General features: G+C 34.2%; 1 protein-coding gene and 1 pseudogene across 4 annotated transcripts in view; both read right to left on the bottom strand.

Annotated features, from left to right (window-relative positions):
* P4HA1 (prolyl 4-hydroxylase subunit alpha 1) overlaps positions 1 to 24,741 on the bottom strand; it is an 88,362-nt gene that overhangs the window by 21,184 nt on the left and 42,437 nt on the right. For 3 of the 4 annotated variants that reach the window (XM_007095701.3, XM_042960533.1, XM_042960532.1), the window contains exons 6-10: positions 24,309 to 24,548; positions 21,663 to 21,859; positions 18,964 to 19,140; positions 15,807 to 15,877; positions 898 to 997 (exon numbers count right to left, since the gene is read on the bottom strand). In XM_007095701.3, the coding sequence (XP_007095763.1) occupies positions 898 to 997; positions 15,807 to 15,877; positions 18,964 to 19,140; positions 21,663 to 21,859; positions 24,309 to 24,548 (785 nt within the window). Of the gene's footprint in view, positions 1 to 897; positions 998 to 15,806; positions 15,878 to 16,910; positions 16,982 to 18,963; positions 19,141 to 21,662; positions 21,860 to 24,308; positions 24,549 to 24,741 lie in introns of all 4 variants that reach the window. The other variant, XM_007095702.3, reaches the window with a different exon arrangement.
* On the bottom strand, positions 5,080 to 7,364 carry LOC102949668 (annotated as a pseudogene).

The raw sequence follows: 24,741 nt of genomic DNA on the forward strand, positions 1-24,741 counted from the left end.
TGTTAAGTCAAAAAAGGCCACATATTGTATTATCCAATTTATATAAAATATCTAGATATGAAATATCTAGGCAAATTCACACACAGAAAGTAGATTAGTGGTTGCCAGGGGCATTAGGGAAAGGGAATGAGGAGTGAATACTAAAACTTTTTGAAGTGATGAAAATGTTCTTGCAATTAGATAGTGGTGATGGTTGCATAACCATAAAACTAGGGTAAATTTTATGGTATGTAAATTATATCTCAATAGAAAAGAGAAAAAATACATTTAAAAAAAAAAAGAGGGGCGCCTGGGTGGCTCAGTCAGTTGAGTGTCTGACTTCAGCTCAGGTCCTGATCTCACCACTCGTGGGTTTGAGCCCCCATCAGGCTCTGTGCTGACAGTGCAGAGCCTGGAGCCTGCTTTGGATTCTGTGTCTCCCTCTCTCTGCCCCTCCCCTGCTCGTGGTCTGTCTCTCAGAAATAAATCAATGTTAAAAAAAAGTTTTAAAAAAAGCCTGGTCACCTGACAGGCTTAGGAATGAAAAAAAACTTGTAGTGTGCTTAATAAATATTGTTACATATTGTTCATTCCCCTATAAAATTATACTTAACAATAAGAGTTTTTAATTTATTGTTGTTATACTTAATTTTATTGTTAAGTTATACTTAACAATAAGAGTTTTTAATTTAATTTTGTAAACAATTTTGGAAATCACAGATATTCATAATTTTTGCCATTGATTAAGACCACTTTGCATGATCTCAGCTTGCATATTCACTTTTTTGGTCCCAAATTATCCTGCAATACCTGTAGAGTGCCTGCACAGTGTTAGGAAATCTCATCTAAAGCATTGTTTGAAAAAGTGTAAAGAAATAATGTGATAGCATATAGTTTAAGGATAATGTGATTACCTACCTGTAACTCCTCTGCTGTGGAAACATCTAGTCCTGTTAGATCTTGTATTCTCATATTAATCCGAGACACCACAGGGTTTTCATAGCCAGAGAGCCAGGCACTAACAAGAAGAAAATACTAGTTTTACTTATAATGTTTCAATAAGTAAAGACTAAGAGCCATCATTTTAAAAGCCATAATATATGGGATAATAAGCCTTTACCTATAGGCATTTAGTTGGCTTGTTTGATGTGATTTTTACTAAAGAATGTTGTAATTTTTTTTTTAATGCTACATGTTAGGGGTGCCTGGGTGGCTCAGTCAGTGAAGCATCCGACTTTTGGTTTTGGCTCAGGTCATGGTCTCATGTTTGTGGGATCAAGCCCCATGTTGGGCTCTGCACTGACAGCACGGAGCCTGCTTGGGATTCTCTCTCTCCCACTCTCTTCCCCTCCCCCCGCCTCAAAATAAATAAATAAACTTTTAAAAATGCTATATTTCACAGTTAAAGGTTGGAAAAGAAAAAACTAATCTCATTTATTATAGAGTTTTCTTTGAAAACAGTTGGATTAATGTAAGAAAACAGTTGGATTCATGTAATGTAAGCTATCTACATTCAGAATTTTTAAAAATTCTGAAAAAATACATACCAAACTGAAAACAGTTTTTCTTCCCAGATAAGGTATAGGAACTGACTGAGGTGGAGGTCATAGGGTTTTTAGCCTGATATATATAAATATTTTATGAGAAAAAAATTCATTTTTTTAAATTTATTTTTGAGAGAGACAGAATTAGCAGGGGTGAGGCAGAGAGAGAGAGAAAGAAGAGAGAGAGAGAGGGGATCTCAAGCAGGCTCCACATTGTCAGTGCAGAGCCCTACATAGGGCTCAAACTCACAAACCAGGAGATCATGACCTGAGCTGAAATCAAGAGTCGGCCACTTAACTGATTGAGCCACCCAGGCACCCCTCATTTTTTTAATTCATTATATTACTTCTTTATATTACTTGCATAAATAACAGTAAGTTTTGGGGTGCCTGGGTGGCTCAGTCAGTTAAGCCTCTGACTTCAGCTCAGGTCACAATCTCACAGCTCATGGTTCGAGCCCCGCATTGGGCTCTGTGCTGACAGCTCAGAGCCTGGAGCCTGCTCTGGATTCTGTGCCTCCCTCTCTTTCTGCCCCTCCCTTGCTCACACTGTCTCTCTGAAAAATAAACATTAAAAAAATTAAAAATAAATAATAAGTTTTTTAAAGGTATCCAAACACACCCAGTAAGATGACTATAATAAAAACAGATAGATGGACAATAACAAGTGATGGTGAGAATGTAAAGAAATCAGAACCCTCATACATTGCTGGTAGGAATGTAAAATGGTACAACCACTTTGGAAAACAGTTTGGCAGTTCCTCAAATTGTTAAACATACAGTTATCACATGACCCAGCAATTCCACTCCCAGGTACATATCCAAGAGAAATTAAAACATATGTTCATACAAAAACTTGTACATAAAGATTCATAGCAGCATTATTAATAATGACCAAAATGGAAATAATCCAAATATTCATCAACTGATGAGTGGATACATAAACGTGATCTATCCATATGCTCAATTATTGTGCCATGAAAAGGAATGAAGGACTGGTAACATGCCACAACATGGTTGAACCTTGAAAACAGTATGTTAAGCAAGATACACAAGGCCACATATTATGATTCCATTTATATGAAATATCCGAATGAGCAAATCAACAGATACAGAAAGGAGATTAGTGGTTTTTCAGGGGAGGGAGGATGTTCCCATTCAGAGTGTCTGCTAGTAAGTACAGGCTTTCTTTCTGAGGTGATGGAAATGTTTGGAAATTAGATAATGGTGATGGTTGCACAACTAAAAAGACTAAAAACCACTGAATTATACACTTATTTAAAGGAGTGAATTTTATGGTATGGGAACTATAGCTAAATAAAAAAAAGGTACTCCCAAATTAAACTATCTCCTTTATATATGCTTTTTCCTGGTCTATCAGCCTTTTTCCTTTACTTCTCTCATCAGTCTCTTCACTCCACATTTCATCAACATTGTTGCTAAATCCCTAAATTAAATTGGCAAAAATACTATCCTTAATGAAATTTTTTCTCTGAGCTTACGCCTGTGTCACCAAACCCTACTAAATAAAGTCATGAAATAGGGCAAATATGTATTCCCTGAAAATTCATGAACACCAACTTCAAATGGGCCCTTACTCTTCCTTTTTTCTACTCTGAATCCCAACCCACCCAATTTCCCCCTTCTCTCAGTACATATCTCCTACCTAAGAGAAAAAAGAAACCATACAATCTACATACATTTGCATCTATCTGTTCCTTTTAGTTCATCTAGTTCCTCCCTTCCAGTTCCAAAGAGATTTCTCTCCATTATAAGGTTAATTCCCTGTCTTAAATTCTATTATTTTCTGACATTTTAGGAAGCATAATTCATTGATTAGATCTTTTCTCTCTTAAATGATCAACTTTTTCTTCTCAATTCCTCCCACAGCTTTTAACTGGGCTTATGTCTTTTCCATAAATAAATAAATAGATAGACAAAGTTCCTTCCTTTAACTCTCTGTCTTGCTCCAGCTACCAGTCTCTTTCTCCTCCCTCTTTAAGTCCCCTTTTTCCACAGACTTTTTTTTTTTTAAGATTCTACTTCGAAGTAATCTCTACACCCAATATGGGGGCTCAAGCTCACAACCCTTAGATAAAGAGTTGCATGCTCTACCACTGAGCCAGCCAAGCACCCAACTCTTCATTTCTTAATCCATTCCAACCTTGCCTCAGTCCCTATCACTCCACCAAAACTGCCCTGGCTAATATCACCATAACTATTGTGCTACTAAATCTAACAAAATGTTTCCAATTTTCATATTTGCCCTTCTAGTAACAGCTGTATGTTCATCCTTGAAACTCCTCATTCACTCATTCTTCAGGATTCCTTCAGTCTCTCTGGTTGCTCAGTCTTAGTCTCCCTTAGAACTTCTACTACTATATTCGGTCTCTCTTCAGGTACCCCAGCATCACTTCTTCAAGAACATGTTCCAGCAAGCCCCAAGGCTAGTGCACATGCTCTTCTCTCTGCCACAAATATTTTTCTTTTTCATTTTGTAAAGATAAGGCTTTGGATTATCAATTTAGTCATCTCTTCTTCAGAGAAGCTTTCCTTCACTCCTTCCTGTCAAACTGCTTATTTTTTATTTTAGTAAGAGGAATAGGACAAAAAAGGACAAAGAAGTTTTTGTTTTGTTTTGTTTTGTGTTTTTACTAATCACAACATTAAATTGACATGACATGCTATAAGAACTGAACCAGGATAAATAATACTGTTATAAAATTTACATTTCTCATACCCATTTCAAAAGAAAATATATAGAATTCTTCTTGATCTGACAGATTGATTTCAGTTAAGTTCATTTTTAAAATAGTAAATAATAATAATATACTTTCTCAAACTGTGCTAAGATACTGTCAGAAAGGCAGCTATAAAATCTAGAATGATCACAATTGACAGGATTAGGACTGTTTTTTGCAACATTAAGAACCACATCTCTTTTTTAGCTATTACATTAATGCACCTTTTTCATTGATAATCATGAAATGAAATCCCACAATGATTAGCTGTGGATCACTGTGGATCCCACAATGATTAGCAAGTTTCTTCTTAAGTAACATACACTCTCTTGCTTAAGACTAAAGTGAGTTTTCTAATTTTGCCCTCTAGTGGAGCACAGGCAACTATCTTTGTCTTTGGTATATAGGTAAGCACATATTGAGAAATGTAGCTGTTGTAATCTCCTAAATTTTATTCTCTCACAATTAAACACGGGCAATTTTTTATTTTTAAAAATAAGACTTTGAGGGTCCCCTGGGTGGCTCAGTTGGCTGAGCGTCCAACTTTGGCTCAGGTCATGATCTAGTGGTTCATGAGTTTGAGCCCCATGCCTGGCTCTGTGCTGACAGTTCAGAGCCTGGAGCCTGCTTTGGATTCTGTGTCTCCCTCTCTCTGCCCCTCTCTCGCTCACACTGTCTGTGTCTCTCTCTCTCTCTCTCTCTCTCTCTCTCTCTCTCTCTCTCAAAACTACATAAACATTAAAAAAATTTTTTTAAATATATGACTTTAAAACACTTTCAGATTTTAAAATAGCAAAGCTTCTAATTAGAAACATTGCTCAAAACTGGCTCTCCATTTTGGTATATGACCTGATACATGACACATTTGATCTGTTAGTTTTTTCTGTTGACTATACTTTATCCTCAGTAGTGGTTAGTGTTAGAGTTTCAAGCAATTTTTACATATAATAGATTTTAAAATGTTTCATTTCACTGAATGGAGAGTTTTATCACTCATGTATCTGTAGAAGGTAATTTGAGCACATACATATTTGCACATGTGTATATATGTATTTTTAAAGTAAGCTACTTTTACCATTAAAATAAAATGAGACTACAGGGACAAACTATGAGAAACAGTTTGTCTTCCTTAGAAATCTTTTCCTAGATTGAAGAAGACAAACAATCTGCTGAATGATTTGATGAGGCTATAGGCTTTTCATCATTTCTTAACCCCACTTAGCCATGTCTCACCCCCACAGCTACATGCAAGTCTACTTCCTCAGCAGCACTACCCTCCACAGTAACGTGTCAAAAACAGGTTGTTGTTGACTGAGCATGCAATGCTACTTGCAGTCTTTCAATAACTCTCACTCTCCACTTTCTGCCCAACCTTGGCATCAAAGTAACTATCAACAGGCTCAAGAATATCTTCCTCTGTAAAATGTACTAGTCATAATTTCTATGTCTCTATGCTCTCTGAAGAATATACACCTTCATTCCAGCTTCTCTCCATTTCCTAACTGCTGGAACTACATCTTCAAAGAATGTTGCTTTCATTCTCCCAGCTATAAAATGCTGCCTTCTACATGAAGACGTGCACTTGTCAGTACCATGGTCTTTCCATGCAGAGACATCTGCCAGCACACATTATCTGCCACAGCCTGGGTCATCTACTGCAGATCATCCACCCTATTCCCAGATGTTGCAGAGGTCAAAAACACCTCATCCTGATGGGAATCCTCTTCAGCCTGTTACCTCAAAAGACTGAGGTCCTCTGGCACTCTTCTTCTTTCCAAGAATGAATAAGTATTTTTGTCTGCAGGTAACTTAACATTTCTTTGATGTAAGGAAATAAAATGCTCTTCGCAAAAGCAATCAAGGTTGTGGTACTTTTGATATATAACAGGACCACACTGATTTTGGTGGGCACCTGCCAGATGCTACTATGGGAATCACCCTTGGTTGGGAGGGTGGAGGGTGGTGGCAGCTGTAACCCCCAAAATCATTAATCTCGGAGCTAGCAACTGCCTGCAGCTAAAGTACATCAGGGGGAGGCTACTTCCATGCACCTGGAAGTGGAGAAGGCAGCTGCCCCTAATGTTTTTATAGTACCATATATTCTTACTTTGTATAATTTATCACAGTAATTATATATTAATTTGTTGTTTAAGAAAGATGTCTTCTTTCAACTACTAGTCCGAAATACATATAAAGTCTGCCTGGTTTTGCTCCCTACTATATCTGCAGAACCTATTACAGTGTCTGGCACATAGCAGATCTCAATTTATTTCTGCTGAATGAATAAATGAATCCTGGAGATTTCTTAGAACTAATCCAAGACTGGCGCCTGGGTGGCTCAGTCGGTTGAGCGTCCAACTTCAGCTCAGGTCATGATCTCACAGTCCGTGAGTTCAAGCCCTGCATCAGGCTCTGTGCTAACAGTTCAGAGCCTGGAGCCTGCTTCAGATTCTGTGTCTCCCTCTCTCTCTGCCCCTCCCCTGCTCATGCTCTGTCTCTGTCTCAAAAATAAATAAAAACATTTAAAAAAAAAAGAACTAATCCAAGATTTATTCAATTTTACCATAATTATTTGTCTCGTGATCTCTTACAAATTTATAGGGACTGGCTGAGTAGAATTCCTCAGCAGAGCAGGAAAAGGAAGGATCCAAGAATTTTATTATTATAAAGGGTATAGCTGATACATATATTAAGAACTTATTTCTCCCAATTCTGATTGAATTGCTAGGAGAACCAGGAACTAATCTGGTATGTTGGTGTAGCTATCGTTTTGGCTGGCAACAATTTGACAGATTTTTGAACTTTATAAGCAACAAACTACTGACTTGATTTTTATAGCTAACTGCAACACAAGATTGGTAAATATTCTCTTAAAATTTTAAACTAGATGCATCCTGATAATTGTTCCTGTCCCATCCTATCACCCACAGAGAACCTGTCTCCTACTTCTATTACCTTCAACTTCCGTCCCTGCAACCACAAGCATCTATTCTTACCTTTTCTCTTATATTCTGGTAGAAGTATTGTCCTTCAGCCTTACAGAGGCTGGATCTTTTATCTATGTTTTTGAACCTACCCTTTCTAACTCCACAGGCCTCATTCTATCAATCACTGCCTCTTTATCTTTAATCTTTTCTTTGACAATGCTTACTCTTCAGCCTGAAGTCTCCTGCTACCAAGAACGCCTTCACTCTTGCTATTCTAGCAAATTACCATTCCAAACTTTCACTTTACACTTTTAAAATTATAAAAGCAAGAAATGGTTGTTATATTCAACAAATAGTCCAAGGACACTGGATAACCACAGGTGAAAGAAAGAAATTGGACTCCCTACTTCCCTACGGGGTGTGTGTGTGTGTGTGTGTGTGTGTGTGTGTGTATATATATATATATATATATATATATATATATATATATATATATACACATACATACATATATCCTCAAAAGGGATTAAAGACCTAAATGTAGAAGTAAAATTATAAAACTCTTAGAAAAAAAAATACAAGTGTAAATCTTTGTGACCTTGTATTAGACACTGGTTTAGCTATGACATCAGAAGAACAAGTAATAATAGGGGAGCCTGGGTGGCTCAATCAGTTAAGCATCCGACTCTTGATTTCAGCTCAGGTCATGATCTCACAGTCGTGGGATCAAGCCCCACACACTCTGTGCTGAATGTGGGGCCTCCCTGGGATTTTCTCTCTCCCTCTCTCTCAAAAAAGAACTATAAGCAACAACAAAACAATAGGTAAACTGGATAGCATCAAAATAAAAAAATTTTTGTGCTTCATTGGACACCATCAATAAGGTAAAAAGACAACTCACAGAATGGAAGAAAATTTCTGCAAATCAAAAGTCTGATAAGGACTTGAGTCTATAATCTATAAAGAACTATTACCACTAAATAAAAGACAAATAACTCAATACCAAAATGTGCAATGGATCTGAATGGACAGTCTCCAAAGAAAATGTACAAATGGCCAATAAGCAGCCAATAAAGAGATGCTCAACATCATCAGCCACTGGGAAATCCAAATCAAAACCACAATGAGATAGCATATCACACCCACTAGGAGGGCCATAACCATCAAAAAGATAATAACAAGCATTGGTGAGGATGTGAAGAAACTGGAATGCCCCATTCATTGCTGGTTGGATTGTAAAATGGTGCTGCCACTTTGGAAAAGTTTGGCAGTTCCTCAAATGGTTAAATATAGAGATACCATATGACCTAGCAATTTTACTCCAAGTCTATACCCAAGAGAAATTTAAACTTACATTCACATAAAAACTTGTACATGAATTTTCAGAGCAGCAATATCCATATTAGCCAAAAAAGTAGAAACAACGCCACTATCAATGGATGAATAAAATAGATAAAATGTGGTATATCCATACAATGGGATATTGCTCAGCCATGAAAAGGAATGAAATGCAGATACATACATCAACATGAATGAACCTTACAAACATGGTAAGTGAAAGAAGCCAGATACAAAAGACCCCATATTATATGATTTTATTCCAGAACAGGCAAATCCATAAAAACAGAAAGTAGATTAGTGGTCACCTAGGACTAGGCTTAGAGGGGGGTGAATTGATGATTGAGTAGTTACTGCTAAGGAGTACAGAATTTCTCTTTCAGGTAATGAAAATGTTCTAAAATTGATTATGGCGATGGAGGCACAACTCTCTGAATATAGTAAAAGCCACTAAATTGTACACTTTCAATGGATGAACTGTATGGTATGTATATATCTCAATAAAGCTACTTAAAAAAAGAAATACTTGGGGCGCCTGGGTGGCTCATTCAGTTGAATGTCCGACTTTGGTTCAGGACATGATCTCACGGCTTGTGAGTTCGAGCCCTGCGTCGGGCTCTATGCTGACAGCTCAGAACCTGGAGCCTGCTTCAGATTCTGTCTCCATCTCTCTCTCTCTGCCCCTCTCCTGTTCATGCACTGTCTGTCTGTCTCTCTCAAATATAAACAAACATAAAAAAAAAATACTTATAAAAATTTCAAACAATACAAAAGTATATGAAGTTCCTTTCCTAGTCCCATTCCTCACAGGTAAACACTACTAATAAATAGCTATATATCCTCAACATTTCTCCCTGTATATAAACAAATGTACAGAGAGAATTTTTTAAAAACTAGGAATCTACCAACCCTCCCATCTCCCGTATCAATATACGCATATACTTCCCCCTGCCACCGAAAATACTTCTGACATCTTTCCAAGTCAGTACATATAGCACAACCTCAGTTAAAAAAAAATATATATATATATTATAATATATATATATTATTATATATATATTATAATATATATATATATTATAATATATATATTATTATATATATATATATATGGTGGTTTAAAAAATACATAAGATTTACCATTTTGCCCATTTTTAAGTGTGTAATTCAGTGGTGTTAAATACATTCACAAAGTTGTGCAACCATCATCACTATTTCCAGAACTTTCTCATCATCCCAACTGAAACTCTGTACCCATTAAACAATAATTTGCCATTTCCCTCTCCTCCCAGGCCCTGGTAACCTCTAATCCACTTTCTGTCTGTATGAATTTTTCTATTCTAGGTACTTACTGTAAGTAAAATCACATAATATTTGTCCTTTTGTGTGTTATTTCACTTACTTGTTTTCATTTATTCATTCTCAAGATTCATCCATGTTGTTGCATGTATTGGAATTTCATTCTTTTTGAATAATATTCTATCATATGAATATATAACATTTATCTATTCATCCATGAATGAACACCTGGGTTGCTTACAACTTTTGGCTATTGTGAATAATGCTGTTATGAACACGGGTGTACAAGTATATGTTTGAGTCCCTCCTTTCAATTCTTTTGGGTATATACCTAGCAGTGGAATTTCTGGTTCATATAGTAATCCTATGTTTAACTTTTTGAGGAAATACCAGACTCTTCCATAGTAACTATATCATTTTACATTCCCCTTCCACAGTGCTTTTAACTACTGCCTTTCTTTTTAAAATAAACCATCTTTACTTCCAAAATGACCATGAAGGTCTGTCAATAAAGCACTGGTTAAATAAGATTATTTCTACTTTTTCTCTATTACAAACAATACTATAATGAAAATTTTTGTATATCTTTGCATACTTGTGGGAATATCTCCATAGGTTAAACTCCTAGATGTGGAACTGCTAGACGACTTTCACATTTTGATAAATGATGTCGTATTGTTCTCCAAAAAAAGTGATTTATACTCCTAACATATGCTACGAGTGCCCATTTCAGAAAATCCTTGCCAGAATCAATCTTTTTAATTTTTGCTAATCCTAGAAGGAAAATATTTTAATTGTTTAGATTTTTAAAAAAAAATTTAAATTGCACTTGTTATACTATAAATGATATGAACAGAAGGTCTGAGGCTTAGCAGTTAAAGTCATTAATGACTGATTACAGGTTAAAAAAAATAAACTGTTGGGGCACTTGGGTGGCTTGGTTGGTTATGTGTCCAACCTTTGCTTTCAGCTCAGGTCATGATCTCACAGTTCTTGAGTTTGAGCCCAGCGTCAGGCTCTGTGCTGGCAGTGTGGAGCCTGCTTGGGATTCTTGCTCTCTCCCTCTCTCTCTGTCCCTCCTGCATGCTCTCTCAGATAAACATAAAAAAAATAAACTGTTATCTTAATTGTGGTTCTCTTATAGTCACTAGAGTGGAAAATAAATTCTACTTATGCATGTTATTTCACTTAATTTGACTTTCATATGAAAACCTCTCCAAAATATAATAGGATTTTCTTTAGCTGGAGAACTCTATACATTTAAAACATCTTATTCATCTGGACCCCAACTGCTAATCTGTCTTCAGCAACATTATTATAGACCTATCATCTACTCTAAGAAATTAGCCCTGAATTTAGATTGTTGTAACACCGCCAAAAAATTCAGTGAAGACGATGATACTATATTATATATTAACTGTCTATTCCTTAGAATCTGGAAGTCATTCCTGGACTAAATGAAATCAAAAGAAATCAAGGCTCTCTCTTCTAAGTACTCAGTGTTTTTCAACAGAGTTAGAACATAAAGTTACAGTATTTGCTGTAACAGGATAAATCATTTGAAGAACATTTCTTTATTGTTTGTACAACTGTAATTGAAATTGTTGGGTGGCTCAGTCTGTTAAGTGTCCAACTCCAGCTCAGGTCACGATCTCCCCGTTCATGGGTTCAAGCCTCACATTGAGCTCTCAGATCCACTGTCTCCCTCTCTCTCTGCCCTTCCCCTGCTTACATGCTCTCTCTCTCTCTCTCTCAAAAATAAACAAACATTAAAAAAAGAAGAAAAGAAAATTTCAACTAAGTTATACAGTGTTTTTTCCGTACAACACAATTTAGTGCCATGAGAAAACTCTATTTCTTTCTCCAGATAATTTTATATGTGTTTCTTTTTTCTGTTACTAATTAGATAACACAAACTATATTCCTTTTGGTCTTAATCACAGGAACCCAAGAGCTAAGTTGTATATTCAGAGTAATGTTTCAACATTTTTTCCTTTCTAATGAATTTTTTTTATTAAGAAGTGTTTGTTATTCTTCTAATATATGCTATTTTACAATGTCACTGGAATGCTCTATTTGATTAAGGAACAACATTCTCATACTGCATTACTATATTTCTAATACATTAATAAGGACCTCATGTTCAGTAAATAGAAAAATTCACTTTGGAGGTTTTGGAGAATGTTACAAAGTTCCAAAGGAAAATGTGAGTGGTATAATTTGAATAGTATCATTACCTTCTTCTAACTCAACACATGTGAAAATTTACATTTTACAAATAGCTAATATAAAACCACTATGTGATTTTTTGCAAAAACAAGAATTATTAAAAGTTTTGCTCTTGGGGCACCTGGGTGGCTTTGTCAGTTAAGCAGCTGACTTTGGCTCAGGTCATGATCCCCCAGGTCGTGAGTTCCACCCCTGGTTCAGATCCTCTCCCCCTCTTGCTGGCCCCTCCCCCATTGGCTGTCTCTCAAAAATAAACACTAAAAAAAAAAAAAAAAAACTTGTCTTTAAAAAAAAAAAAAAGTTTTGCTCTCTGTAAGCGCTTGATGGTTAACAAAGAAATGCTGATCACCTAGACTGGAAATTTATCCCAGCCCTTTGGTTTTTAGTGGGACAATTATGAAATAACACTATAGATCTGTCCATTTCAGTTATTTTAATCTGAGCTGAGAACCACTGTTCAACCCAAAAGAGAGTAATGTCATTGTTAAAAGGGACTCTGGGGCGCCTGGGTGGCTCAGTGGGTTAAACGTCCAACTTCAGCTTAGGTCATGATCTCGCGGTCCGTGAGTTCGAGCCCCACGTCGGGCTCTGGGCTGATGGCTCAGAGCCTGGAGCCTGCTTCGGATTCTGTGTCTCCCTCTCTCTCTGCCCCTCCCCCATTCATGCTCTGTCTCTCTCTGTCTCAAAAATAAATAAACGTTAAAAAAAAAATTAAAAAAAAAAGGGACTCCAATTTTAAAAATATCTGAAATTATTCAAATATATTTGTATTTGCTTCTATAGTATATTAATATGCTTTTATATTGTATTTGTTCCTTATTTACATTAAATCTCAAGCATAAGAAAATGTCATTATTGTAGGAAATCTGTACTTGAGAGTAAGAAAATGAAAACCACTTCCAAAAATAACCCACCAGAATCAAAGAAGCTTTTTCTACTACACTAAGTGGATTGTTTATTTGCAAATCTCTTTATATTAACTGGACTTAATGAACTCACATAACTAAACTGCCTTTTCAGTAACTCAATGTTTACCTTTTCAAAACTAAAATTCCATTTCTCTGATTCAGCCAAAATTATTAGCATTTCCATTAATAAGCTGTAGTAAATTTTTAGTTTGGGATTTTTTTTTTTTTTAAATATCAGAAAGGCTAATATAGGAAAGGACAGAGATGCCTTACCAAAAGTTCAGAAAGTCAATAAAATAAATAAACAGTAATGGATTTCCACAGATACTTTACCCAAATAAAATTCTATTTGCTAGGATGCTGGAACAGATTTTCCTTCCTCAGAAGATGATGTAATCACTGAGAAATTTCTCAAAATACAGATATTTGAAATTCCTTTCTGACCCATTCAAAATACAGATGTTCCCACAGCAAAAGGAACCACATTAACTGACATCAGTACACATAAATACTTCTACTTTGCATTTGAGATGCCTTTTTCAGAGGTATAATGTATGAAGGAAACAGAAAACATTTATTTCACTTGTAGGCATCTTCAAAATTCAGATTTTTACATTGATGGGTAGAAAACGTCTCAGCATAGCTAATGAATTCCTAAAATAACAAAAACTTTTTATTTGTTAAATATGAAATGTATAGGATACTTTATGGAGCCAATTCTTTAACAGTTACGGCCTCTCTCAACATATATATTTTATTTTTAAAAGATTTGCTGAACAATTTTCCTTGGGTAAATATAAATATCACTATGCTGTGGAATTCTATTGTTACTAGGTAATTTTGAACACAAACACACTCTCTGCACACTTTGTTGCGATTAGGTGAATTTATTCTGGTATTAGTCTTCTAAAACTTCTAATGCTGCTGGCTAAATGACTTCTATTGCCTTATATAATATAAAGTATGGTTGTGTCTTTCTAAAAAAAATCCAATAAAATTCTTCTCAGAGCTATAAAATTAAAATACTAAAAAAATAAGCTCAAAATGTTTAGAAATATTTAGTTCTTAAGGAAAAAAAAGTTTCCAAGAATAATTTATTTTGCCTTATTGGTAAGGGTCCAATGACTCTGTGGGCTGGCTATTTCTTCAAAAGGTCCATTGTATATATAAAAAATTTCCAAAAAGGACTTCCAAAGAACTAAGTTCATGAAAATTTATTTTATGTGCTTCCTAAAAGCATCCAAATCTGGAGAAGTTAGATACAAGCCTTAGGACAGTAAAAATGCCTAAAACCATATAAAAAAATAATCTTTGATAAAATATTATTTTTAATGGGTTAATTTTTTTCTTTTACCCCCACAAATAAAGGGCTTATTTTTCAACACATGCATAATATTCTGTAATAGAATGGAAAAATAGCTGAAGTTTAACTTGAAATTTAGAGTTAATTACAATGCACAGAAGCATTATAAATCATGTATCAAAACATTATCCAAATTAGTTTCTGCAAATCCTTACCATTTATTCATCTCCCTGACATATCACAGAGATTAAATTTTCTCCATGACTTCTACCTGGGGCAGGGGGGGCAGGTAGTATAGGGCAGTTAGGAAACCAGGAAATGTGTGTGAGGATGTTGAAGGTTATTACCATACAAAAGACATAGAGCTTTGCCCAAAAAAGAGTAGGGAAACAATGCATTCTGACAGCCTTCATAGTACTTTTGCTATGACTTACAGCAATAATATTCAAAATTTTTTTTTCCTCTTGAACTGCATTTTCATTCCATTTTTGAATAGTGGCTTTCAACATGTGTGGAGAGGTGAAGTCTTTGGGGTGGGAGATGGATTTTGCCTACCAAGGGATATTTGGCAATGTCTGGAGACATTTTTGACTGTCACAACTGGGATGAAGGGTGTTACTGGCATCTAGTGGATGCCAGAGATGCAGCTAAGCTTGTACAAAGCTTAGGGCAACCACCACCAACAAAGAATTATCTGATCTGAAACATCAATAATGCTGAGGTTGAGAAGCCTTGTCCTAGAGATATACATTTCTATTCCTAGAAGTCTTTTATTACATTATACTTCTCTACAACAAAAATACTTTTATAAATTGATATAATGAGATGGAAGGAGCTTATTTCGTTATTTTCAATTAGGTATTGTAACCGTGGATAAATATTACTTATTTCTAGAATGAGACCAAACTTAATATATTTCTATTTTCATTTTCATGAGAGCTGAGAAAACTCCTTTGTAAATAAGTAGATGGAAAAGGAATTCTGTTGGAATAATGTCACTTATTCTGCAGATTCCTTCTAAGTTATATACATTAGTTACACAGTAATCTATTGTTAAAATTATTTCAGTGGTCTATCAGCTAATAACTTAAGTAAATTCTCTTTAAACATTGGTAAAAGCAAAGAATTTGAAACCAACTGACTCAAAAAGATTTGTTATGGAATCCTTCAAGGCATGCCCTTTCTCAATACCTATAGCTATTCTGGTGACTTAGAGATTTTTAAACCTTTGCTTTTACTGCAGAAGCCAAATTAGGCCTTGTTTCTATGATGGTTCTTTGGGAACTTCTCTTACTCAATTTTAGGGGGAGTTTGGGGAGTCTCAGCAAGCATTTTGAAATCTAGTAAGTTAGTTCTAGAAAATCTCTGTTAACTGTCCCATAACCATGTCTGTTTATTAATCTATCATGAAAATTCAGGCATAGTTGTCATGCTTAAAGCCTAGGTCTTAGAAACCATATCATGGGTTTTATTAAAATAGATTCTCAAGAAAGAAAATAGTCCAAATAAGACTAAAATTCTCTCCATTACTCCCTTACCTCTTAGATACTCTGTACTGTGCTGTGGTCAATTTTCCAGTCTCAGGGTCATGTACTGTAGCTCGGCTCAGCTACAAAAAAAGAGAAAGGACAAGGACTTACTAACGTAGCAGGCAATTTTGGGCTTTTGTTTGTTTTGTTTTGCCAAGCCACAGGTGATTGGAAGAGTTCAGATTGGTCTGGATGGTAGGTAATGGTTTCAAATCAGCAAAAACATTTAGAAAGGTGGCAATAAATGAAAAGCCACTTCCAAATCAAGAGAAAATGGGTTGACATATTTTTGTTGTAGATTTATTGTCCTTTCACTTTTTTTTTTTTTTTTTAAATCATTGAAGCTGTATGTAAATGATTTATAGCACTGGGTTTCACAGGAGCTTTCTCAGATCTAGAAGTTTAATGTCCTTTAAGTATTGTGACAAAAGAATAGTTAATAGTCTCTTTAAATTTATTTTTTAAAACTCTCACTGAGATAAAACTGTAGTTAAGTCTCTCTGGCGAAGTAAAAGGCAACTAAGTTCATGAATAATAGTAGTTGGAAGACTAAGATCAGAAGCATAACTCTGTTCTTTCCATTGCCAACTTTCAAGTCAGCAAGTTTTTTAAAATAACTCCAACAGGAGGAATACAGATTACTTCAAAATGACAATGGTATTTCACAAGATGAATGAACAAATGCCAGTACAATCACCATGAAGGATGATGTGAATTCACTGTAGCATTTATGAATGTGAGAGAACTATATAAACAAAGGCTACTCCCAGATTAATCCAGGCTGCTTCTTTTTCTTTTTTTTTTCCCCTTTGGCAAGAAAAAGGAAACAGAAAACAAGTATCAAGCCATTTCCTGGAGATTGGATTCCTGACCTGAAGAGAAATGCAAAGCATATTAATTCCCTAAAAATAACAGACCAATTAAAGATTAAAGAGAACTTCTAGTTAAAGGGAAAGACCTGTGAAACACAAAGCATTTTACCCATGCGTATATAAATAGGCAGTGACTTGAGCTGGAGACTGAAAATGACCTACTTCTCTTAAATGAATAATTCCTGTAGGATGTACAAAACACTCATTAGAGGGCAAAATATGCAACATACACATCTCTTACCTTTTGCTAATTCTGTAATGTACCGTCTCCAAGTCTCCTGTTATTGGGTTTGAAATGGTGGCTCGCCTCAGCTGTGAAGCCAACCATCAAAATAGTCGCATTACAAAACAAAAAAAAAGGAATCACATTTATCCAACCGGTCAGAATTCTGGGATTTTTACAAAGGAAAATGAAAATAGAAAAGAACTCCATAGACTTCCAGTCATCTTGTGTTAAGCCTTGAGACTTGGAAGTTTTTTAGTTTTTGGATTTTTTTTTGTTATTTTAAAAATTTTGTTTTTGCTTTGCATGAATGGAGGATACACAAAAGAGATTAGAAATTAAATTTCTTTCAATGGTTGGATGATGGGACTATGAGGAAAGAAAAATTTCTAAAATGTGAAGTCTAATTTATAGTTATAAGAATGGCTATTTGCAGTTAATGATCCATTTCAAACCTCTTATTTTAATTTTTTTAGTGATGCGACTGTCTGCAAAGGTTAATGTTGTTCAAAATTTGTTTCAAAATCTATCTTTCCTTCCTTCAATATATATGTTCATATATTTCACATATACAGTGAAATAATCTTGGGACCTAACAGAAAGGTAGATGAAAAGAACTCATAAATGTACAAAAACAGTAAGAAATTGATGACAGCCAAGATAATGATTTTAAACTTTAAAAAAAAATGGAGGGTGATTTTGGAGGTTAACAAAAGAGAATAAAATTTTTATTGCCTTTGAATTTTTTTATTAAAATAATCCAACTGAGGCATCCCCTTTGAAGACTGAGGTCTCCAAACCCAGAGATACATGACTTGATCCCCAAGCTGAAATGCATTCTTAATCAATATTCTACCAAGATGTTTTGGTTTACTTGGTTTATAGACCACAAAGAATGGACGAAAACAGGAATTCAGACAATACTGGCACAATATGATGAAAGAGTGATTAAGAATTCCCTTGGATATATATATATATATATTATATATATATATATTATATATATAATATATATATTAGACCAGTCTTTCCCATTAAAATGTAATCTTTGATAAAAAAACAAAAAGTACCAATTTGGAATCATAAAATTTGACAACAACAAAAATTCTGACTTTAGGTTTATTTTGCAGTACAGAAATCCAGATAATTAAATCTTTTAATATAACAAGGATCTGCAAACTATGGACTGCCACCTGCTTTTGGAAACAAAGTTTTATTGAAATATAGCCACACTCATTTATATATTTTCTATGGCTGCTTTCGCACTACAGTGGCAAACTTGAGTAGTTGTGACAGATGGTATGGCCAGCAAAGCCTAAAATATATTTATTATCTGCACCTTTATAGAAAAAATTTGCCAACTCCTGTGTGTAACAGTCTCTTTATAAAAGTGAGGGCAGTTTGTATTTTACTATCAATGATATAAAATGGAGATCTTGTTCAATGAGAACAAGCTGGTGGGGAAAAAGGCAAGACCATAAAGGGTAGTGTTTCTCCCATTCTCGTAAAAGAATTTCTATGCTAAACAATAAGTTTATGGGACTGTATTTACATTAAATTGTTTTTCTTAAGATAAATTATGTGAGTTAAATTCAGAAAACTATGATGTCCTCATTTCAAATTAGCATGATGACTGTGCCCAATTATATCTTTCTAGTAATAATGTGCCAGAAGGGAAATAAAAATACTTCAAGTATTCTTTCAGATAAAAATATAGAAGATAGGAGAAAGTTGGTCTTTGATTAGTCTATGAGACTAAAGTTCCGAAAATACATACAAAACTTTTTCAGGAAGATACTGAAACACAAATTTAAGTGTCAATAAAAATCTCATCTATGATTTTCATAATTAAGTGCTTAAAACCCAGATGCAGGGTTTGCTACTTGTGTTAATAACTAAGGAAAAATTGGCATAGAGCTTAGTTAACAACTCCATTATGTTATGACAACAATATCTATAACTATCTGTGGGATTATTGCCATATCAATTATCATATTTGTAACTTGCAAAGGCAAAACTGATAACATGGGTAAAGTAAACTGAGAAGGAGAAAAGATAAAAAATTACTTACCCTTGGTTTTGCTAGATCTTTGACAATTTCAATTTCTGCATCAGAGATAATATCATGGAAGCGAATAATACGAGGCTTGTCCCACTCATCCTCCTGTTTAGCTGGGGCCAGAATGAATTTAGGATTCCGGTTTCCATCATGATAACGGCAAAAGAGTTTTTTCTGTCTCCGAGGAGTCTAAACATAAAGTTACAAAAATGATAAATATATTAGAGTAATAATATTTTTAATGCTTGCTCCTATGCAGGAAAGAAACAATAATCATGCTTGTGTATAAATAGAGCATTTATGGTAGACTATACAAAAGAAACAGTACTCTGCAAGTATTTTGCATCAAATGGGACATTCAGGACTTTACAAGGTTTATTAATGATTATTTTCTGGGAGAGGTGTTAGGCCTTATATAAGAAAAAAGGTAGGGTTTCTCTTCCAACCCTTGTCTCATTAAAATAAGGTTGAGATATTTAAATATGAAAGAAATAATGACATATTTATGAAAATATGAAATGAATGACCAGCATTGCTCCAAACTTCACAAACTAACTGGGAAGCACCCAGAAAAAAAATTTCTAAAAGGAGAAATAAAACAAAACAAAACCTCATCAGGTTTATCTAAATACCTCCCAGTTAAATGCTTGTAGCATAAATAAATAGATTTAGTTAGGTAGTTTTAAAAAGCAAAGATGAAAATGAGTAACTCTGAAAAAGAAAAAATAAGTTATTAAAGAAGGCAGGTGCTTTTATTGATAGATATTAAAAATTGAGTGATCGACAAAACAAATGTTCCTTTCAACCTATATTAACTAAATAAGTGATTCCATTGCTGAATCTTCTCTTGATTGAATAAGTGTATCATATATGAAGTAGGAATAATATTAGTTTTTGTTTTAAATATTAGGTTAACCTACTAAGACAAGTAAATAATGATTCATGTTTATTCTCCATGTACTTTATTTACCTAGAGTCAAATCTAAAGATTTATTGGGCTACTGAGTGGCTCAGTCAGTTAAGCATCCCACTCTTGGTTTTGGCTCAGGTCATGATCTCACAGTTTATGAGTTTGAGCCCCACATCAGGCCCTGCACTGACAGCTCAGAGCCTGCTTGGGATTCTCTCTCTCTCTGCCCCTCCCCCACTCATGCATGCAGTTTCTCTCTCAAAACAAATAAACTTAAAAAAAATCTAAATATGTATTTATATAAGTCTTTGATATAACCATGAGGTGAATTTAACTATTCTGAGGATAAAGACGATCCCTTGATTTTGGGCAGAGTTACTGTGTGTGTGTCATATCAACAAACTGGCAAATTAAGCAGACTTCTATTTTATACCTATGTCTTTATTTTGATTTGTTCTTTAAGAGTTATTAAGGGCAATAAAAAATATTTGCTTACTATTGGAAATTTGAACACTCACTAGATGTTTCATGATATTATGGAAATATTATGAATTTTTTTAGGTATGATAATGGTTTTTTGATTATCTTTATCTTCAATAGATACATAATAAAATATTTAGATGTGAAATTAAAAAAATGTTTCATGAGTCTATCAGAGTGTTATTACCCTTATATTTACTCCTTAGCACCAAAGCAAAAGTAAGCATATTCTTCCAGGTCTCCATGAACTTAGCTATCAAAAGTGTCAACATAGATATGATCTACACATTTGCTGTTAGAGATTAGGCTGTCAATGATAAGTCCTCAAATGTCAAAAAGTCATCAATATCAAAATGTAAAGTCCAGCTTGAGTTCATCAATAGCAGAGAAAACCTTACAACGCTATTCAAATGTTTACAACTTAAAAGTACTTACTTCAAAAATTCACTAACTCCTTCTACATATGCCCACATTCAGCTGAACACTAGTACCCCATGATATTCCTAAAAAAAGGGCTCCATGATCTATTAATGTTGGGAAACAATGTATAGCATATCCGTGATGTACATTATCATAAAAGGACTCTGAAAAGTCCTGAGGCTGAACAAAAACCTATGTTCTCCAGACTTAAACTTGTTTGTGGTCTTTTATCTATTAACACCCTGAAGCACTGGTACTCTGAGTTATAAATACATAAATATAGATATACAATAAAGGAAGGGATATTTATAGGCACATTTGAGTCTTTAAAAAAAATAAATGTTAAAGCTAAAATCTTTTGAAATCCTTTCTGCGTTTTAAATGTTTCTTAAATAGACTAACATGTTTCACTAAGCAATCTTGTCAAGGTCAGCTAGGAGCAAAACCACAAAAGATTATTGTATAGATGAATTCTTTGTTTTATACAATGGGTTAGGATGATATATTATTTCTATAAAGATTGCAGAAATCTCTTTTGCATTAAGATATAAGATAAAGCTTAAATGATCTTATCCCTTAAATTATCTCATCCCTCATCTTATAAAAATAAGCCTCTTTTGGCCTATGCAAAGAGTTATATTACCAAAAATAAACAAAATGCAATAATGATTCTTTATTCTAAAGCTTTATTCTAAAACTATTTTACTAACAGCTGGAGCATATTAAGTGTGACACCCACAATAAGGTGATGTGGTATACTGTAATACTTTAAGCAGTTAATTCTAATATTTATCACATAGGCTTAAATATAAAAGAACTCTGATTCTCTCTAGAACTATGTACAAACACACACACACACACACACATTCATACACACACACAATTGGCTTTTCCACTTTACCATTTTGATACCCTCCCCACGGCACAGCATTTCGTACTTCTGTCTCTCTGGCAGGTAATCCACAGCAACCCCTTTTCTCTTCAGTGTGGTTTTCCGATCAGATTGGTCATCTGAAGCAGATTTATTAGCATCTTTTTCTTTAGCCATTATATATTCAAAATATTTTAAGTTACCATTAGCTCTCTGGTGTTCAGGATCTATTGGAGAGAAAGGAAGCATGTCCATGACTAAGTTTATAGTTGTTCAAGCATCAGAATATAGGAATATAAAAATGCAGGATCATTTAATTTACCTTTCAAACCGGGACACTTATGAGAGTAAAAGGAGGCACTAATAAAAATCATTACACCAAAACAACAGGTATAAACCAGTACTGGCTGAAGTAAATCACCTACTATCACCCTATATACAAAGAGTTCCGGAGAAGGAATCAGCCATTTATGTCAAAGAAGTAAATATTCTACTTTGAGAACTTACTGAAAAGTTCTCAAAGAAAAGTCTCAGTGAAATAATTATGATCAGTTTGATGTCAAATGAATTCTAAAATATCACTCATTCTACTTATTTTAAGCAATAGAAAAGATTTTTCTGAGACTGAATGTAATCATCATGGGAAAGACAGTGTATATACAGTTCAAAAGCAACATTCACCACAGATACATTATAAATGCAGAACACAGCCTACTTCTGAGTGAATTTCAGTCCCCAAATTCTAAGTGAGATGGAAAAAGAGAAACTAAAGATATAATTTTCAAATAAAGCAGAATCCACTAACTGCCTCTGAATTGCTAGTCATCATTTTTAGCTATCTTTTAGTAGGGGAAATGAGGACTAGACTACTCCACCCATCCTAGAGGAAAAAAAAAAATCCAAACCACCACACATACACACAAAAATAAAAAAGAACAATACACAGAAACCTCATTTGTGATATTAAATGAAGTGTTTAGGAAATCTAGCCTTACATTTGTAAGATTTTGTCTTTGAGAAACTGCTCACAATATATGTTGTGATATACAATATAATCTTAATTTTGTAAAAGAATGGGATAAGTATGTATGTGCAGGAAAGAGGGTATATACTATAATGAAACAAAAAATTTTGTGATTGTGAAAACCTTTCAGTGATAGACTTATGGATGACTCTTCCATATCTTTTCTTATTTTTAAAAATTTTCTATAAGGAGTAAAATATTCTTTAAGTGAGGAGAAAAAAATCACAAAAAAATACTGAAAAAAAGGTACTTGAACTAATATCTCAATTTATTAACTCACTCAACCAAGAAATAACCTAATTATCAGAAGTTCATTTTCAGATGGCCAATTCTTTTAAACTGTTTGACTTTTCTAAAATACACATATTAACCTATTCATAAAAATAATTAATTTTTGAAATGTTTTAAAGCTTCATTATATACCAGAGGTCACCTGAATTTATTAGCATACAATTCAATGTCCACAGATTCTGATTTAGTAGCTCTGGGGTGGAAATCAAGAAATTTTTCATTTCTAATGTGTATCCAAGTAATTCCAAAGCACATGGTCCCTGGATCATACTTAGAGAAACAAGTTCAAAACACTAGTGATAAAATCCTCAAAGGATATCACATTATCTAATATTTGAAATATTGAATATGACAAATTACATTTTCAGTCTATTTATTTTAAATCACAAGATCATTTTTAAACATGAAATGTAAGAACACAAAACATTTCAAAGGAAACTGGGTAATATTTAATAAAACAATATGGTAAATAAACATTTTTTACTGAGTTAGCTAGGTTAGGTCCACTTTTGAAATTCCTGAAGAGTATACAGCAGAGTAGCACAGCCACTGTTGTAGTACCATTAACTGAGGAAAATCAGTTGCCACTTATTTAGTGTATAAACAGGGAGAGGATAAAATTTGTCTAACAGATAGATTCTTGACTTATAACAAATAAAAAGTACCAAATGGAATAAATATTACTCAGCCATAGAAAAGAATGAAATTTTGCCATTTGCAATGACATGTATGGAACTAGAGAGTACAATCTTCAGCAAAATATGTCAGAGAAAGGCAAATACCGTATGATTTCGCTCATATGTGGAATTTAAGAAGCAAAACAAATGAACATGGCGGGGGGGAGGTGGGGGGGTTGGAAAGGCAAACCAAGATACAGACTCTTAACTATAGAGAACAAACTGAGTATTGATGAAGGGGAGGTAGGTGGGGGTATAGGTTAGATAGGTGATGGGAATTAAGGAGGGCATTTGTTGTACTGAACACAGGTGTTGTATATAGGTTATGAATCACTAAATTCTACCCGAGACTAATACTGCACTGTATGCTGACTAATTAGAATTTAAATAAAAACCTGAAAAAAGAAAAAAAAATGTACCAAAGCTATATAACAAATTACACTTATCAGAATTACACATATATCAGAATTATATATATTTATCATTATATACATATATATGTAAGACAAGATATGTAGTCATATATCAGAATTATACATATACATTTATGTTGTCATATAGGTTGGCACTTTTTATATACAATAATTATATATAATTTATATATACATATATATGTATGTGTGTGTGTGTGTGTGTGTGCGTGTGTGTATATATATAATCTTAAATTAGGCCAATTTAACATACCTAGTTCAAGAAGCTTCTTTGTGAGCAAAAGTGCCTTATCCAGGTCTCCCTGCTGGTATACCGCATAGCTCAAATAATCTAGAACAGAGACTTTATCAATGGTAGAAACCTCGCCTTCATCCAGCTGCCTTAGTGCTTGTTCCATCCACAGTTCTGTATGGTAATAATCTGCTTCTGTGTAGGCCACTTTGCCCAACTCAAAACAGTCCTCAACTGTTAGAAAAGATTTGTGTTTTACTCCTATGGAAAGAAAATACAGAGAACTTTAGAAATCTTAATACTACTCTCTATTTATTTAGGACTATACAGCTTTCAAAGTGCTATCTCACTTTCATTTGAACTTAACAACCTTCTGAGGTAGGAAAAACAAGAATTATCCTAAGTTTATGAACAAAGGAACAATCTACAAGGTAATGAAACATGCTGAGAATCA

This window comes from Panthera tigris, chromosome D2, assembly GCF_018350195.1.
Source record: "Panthera tigris isolate Pti1 chromosome D2, P.tigris_Pti1_mat1.1, whole genome shotgun sequence".
In the NCBI taxonomy this organism is placed as follows: Eukaryota; Metazoa; Chordata; class Mammalia; order Carnivora; family Felidae; genus Panthera; species Panthera tigris.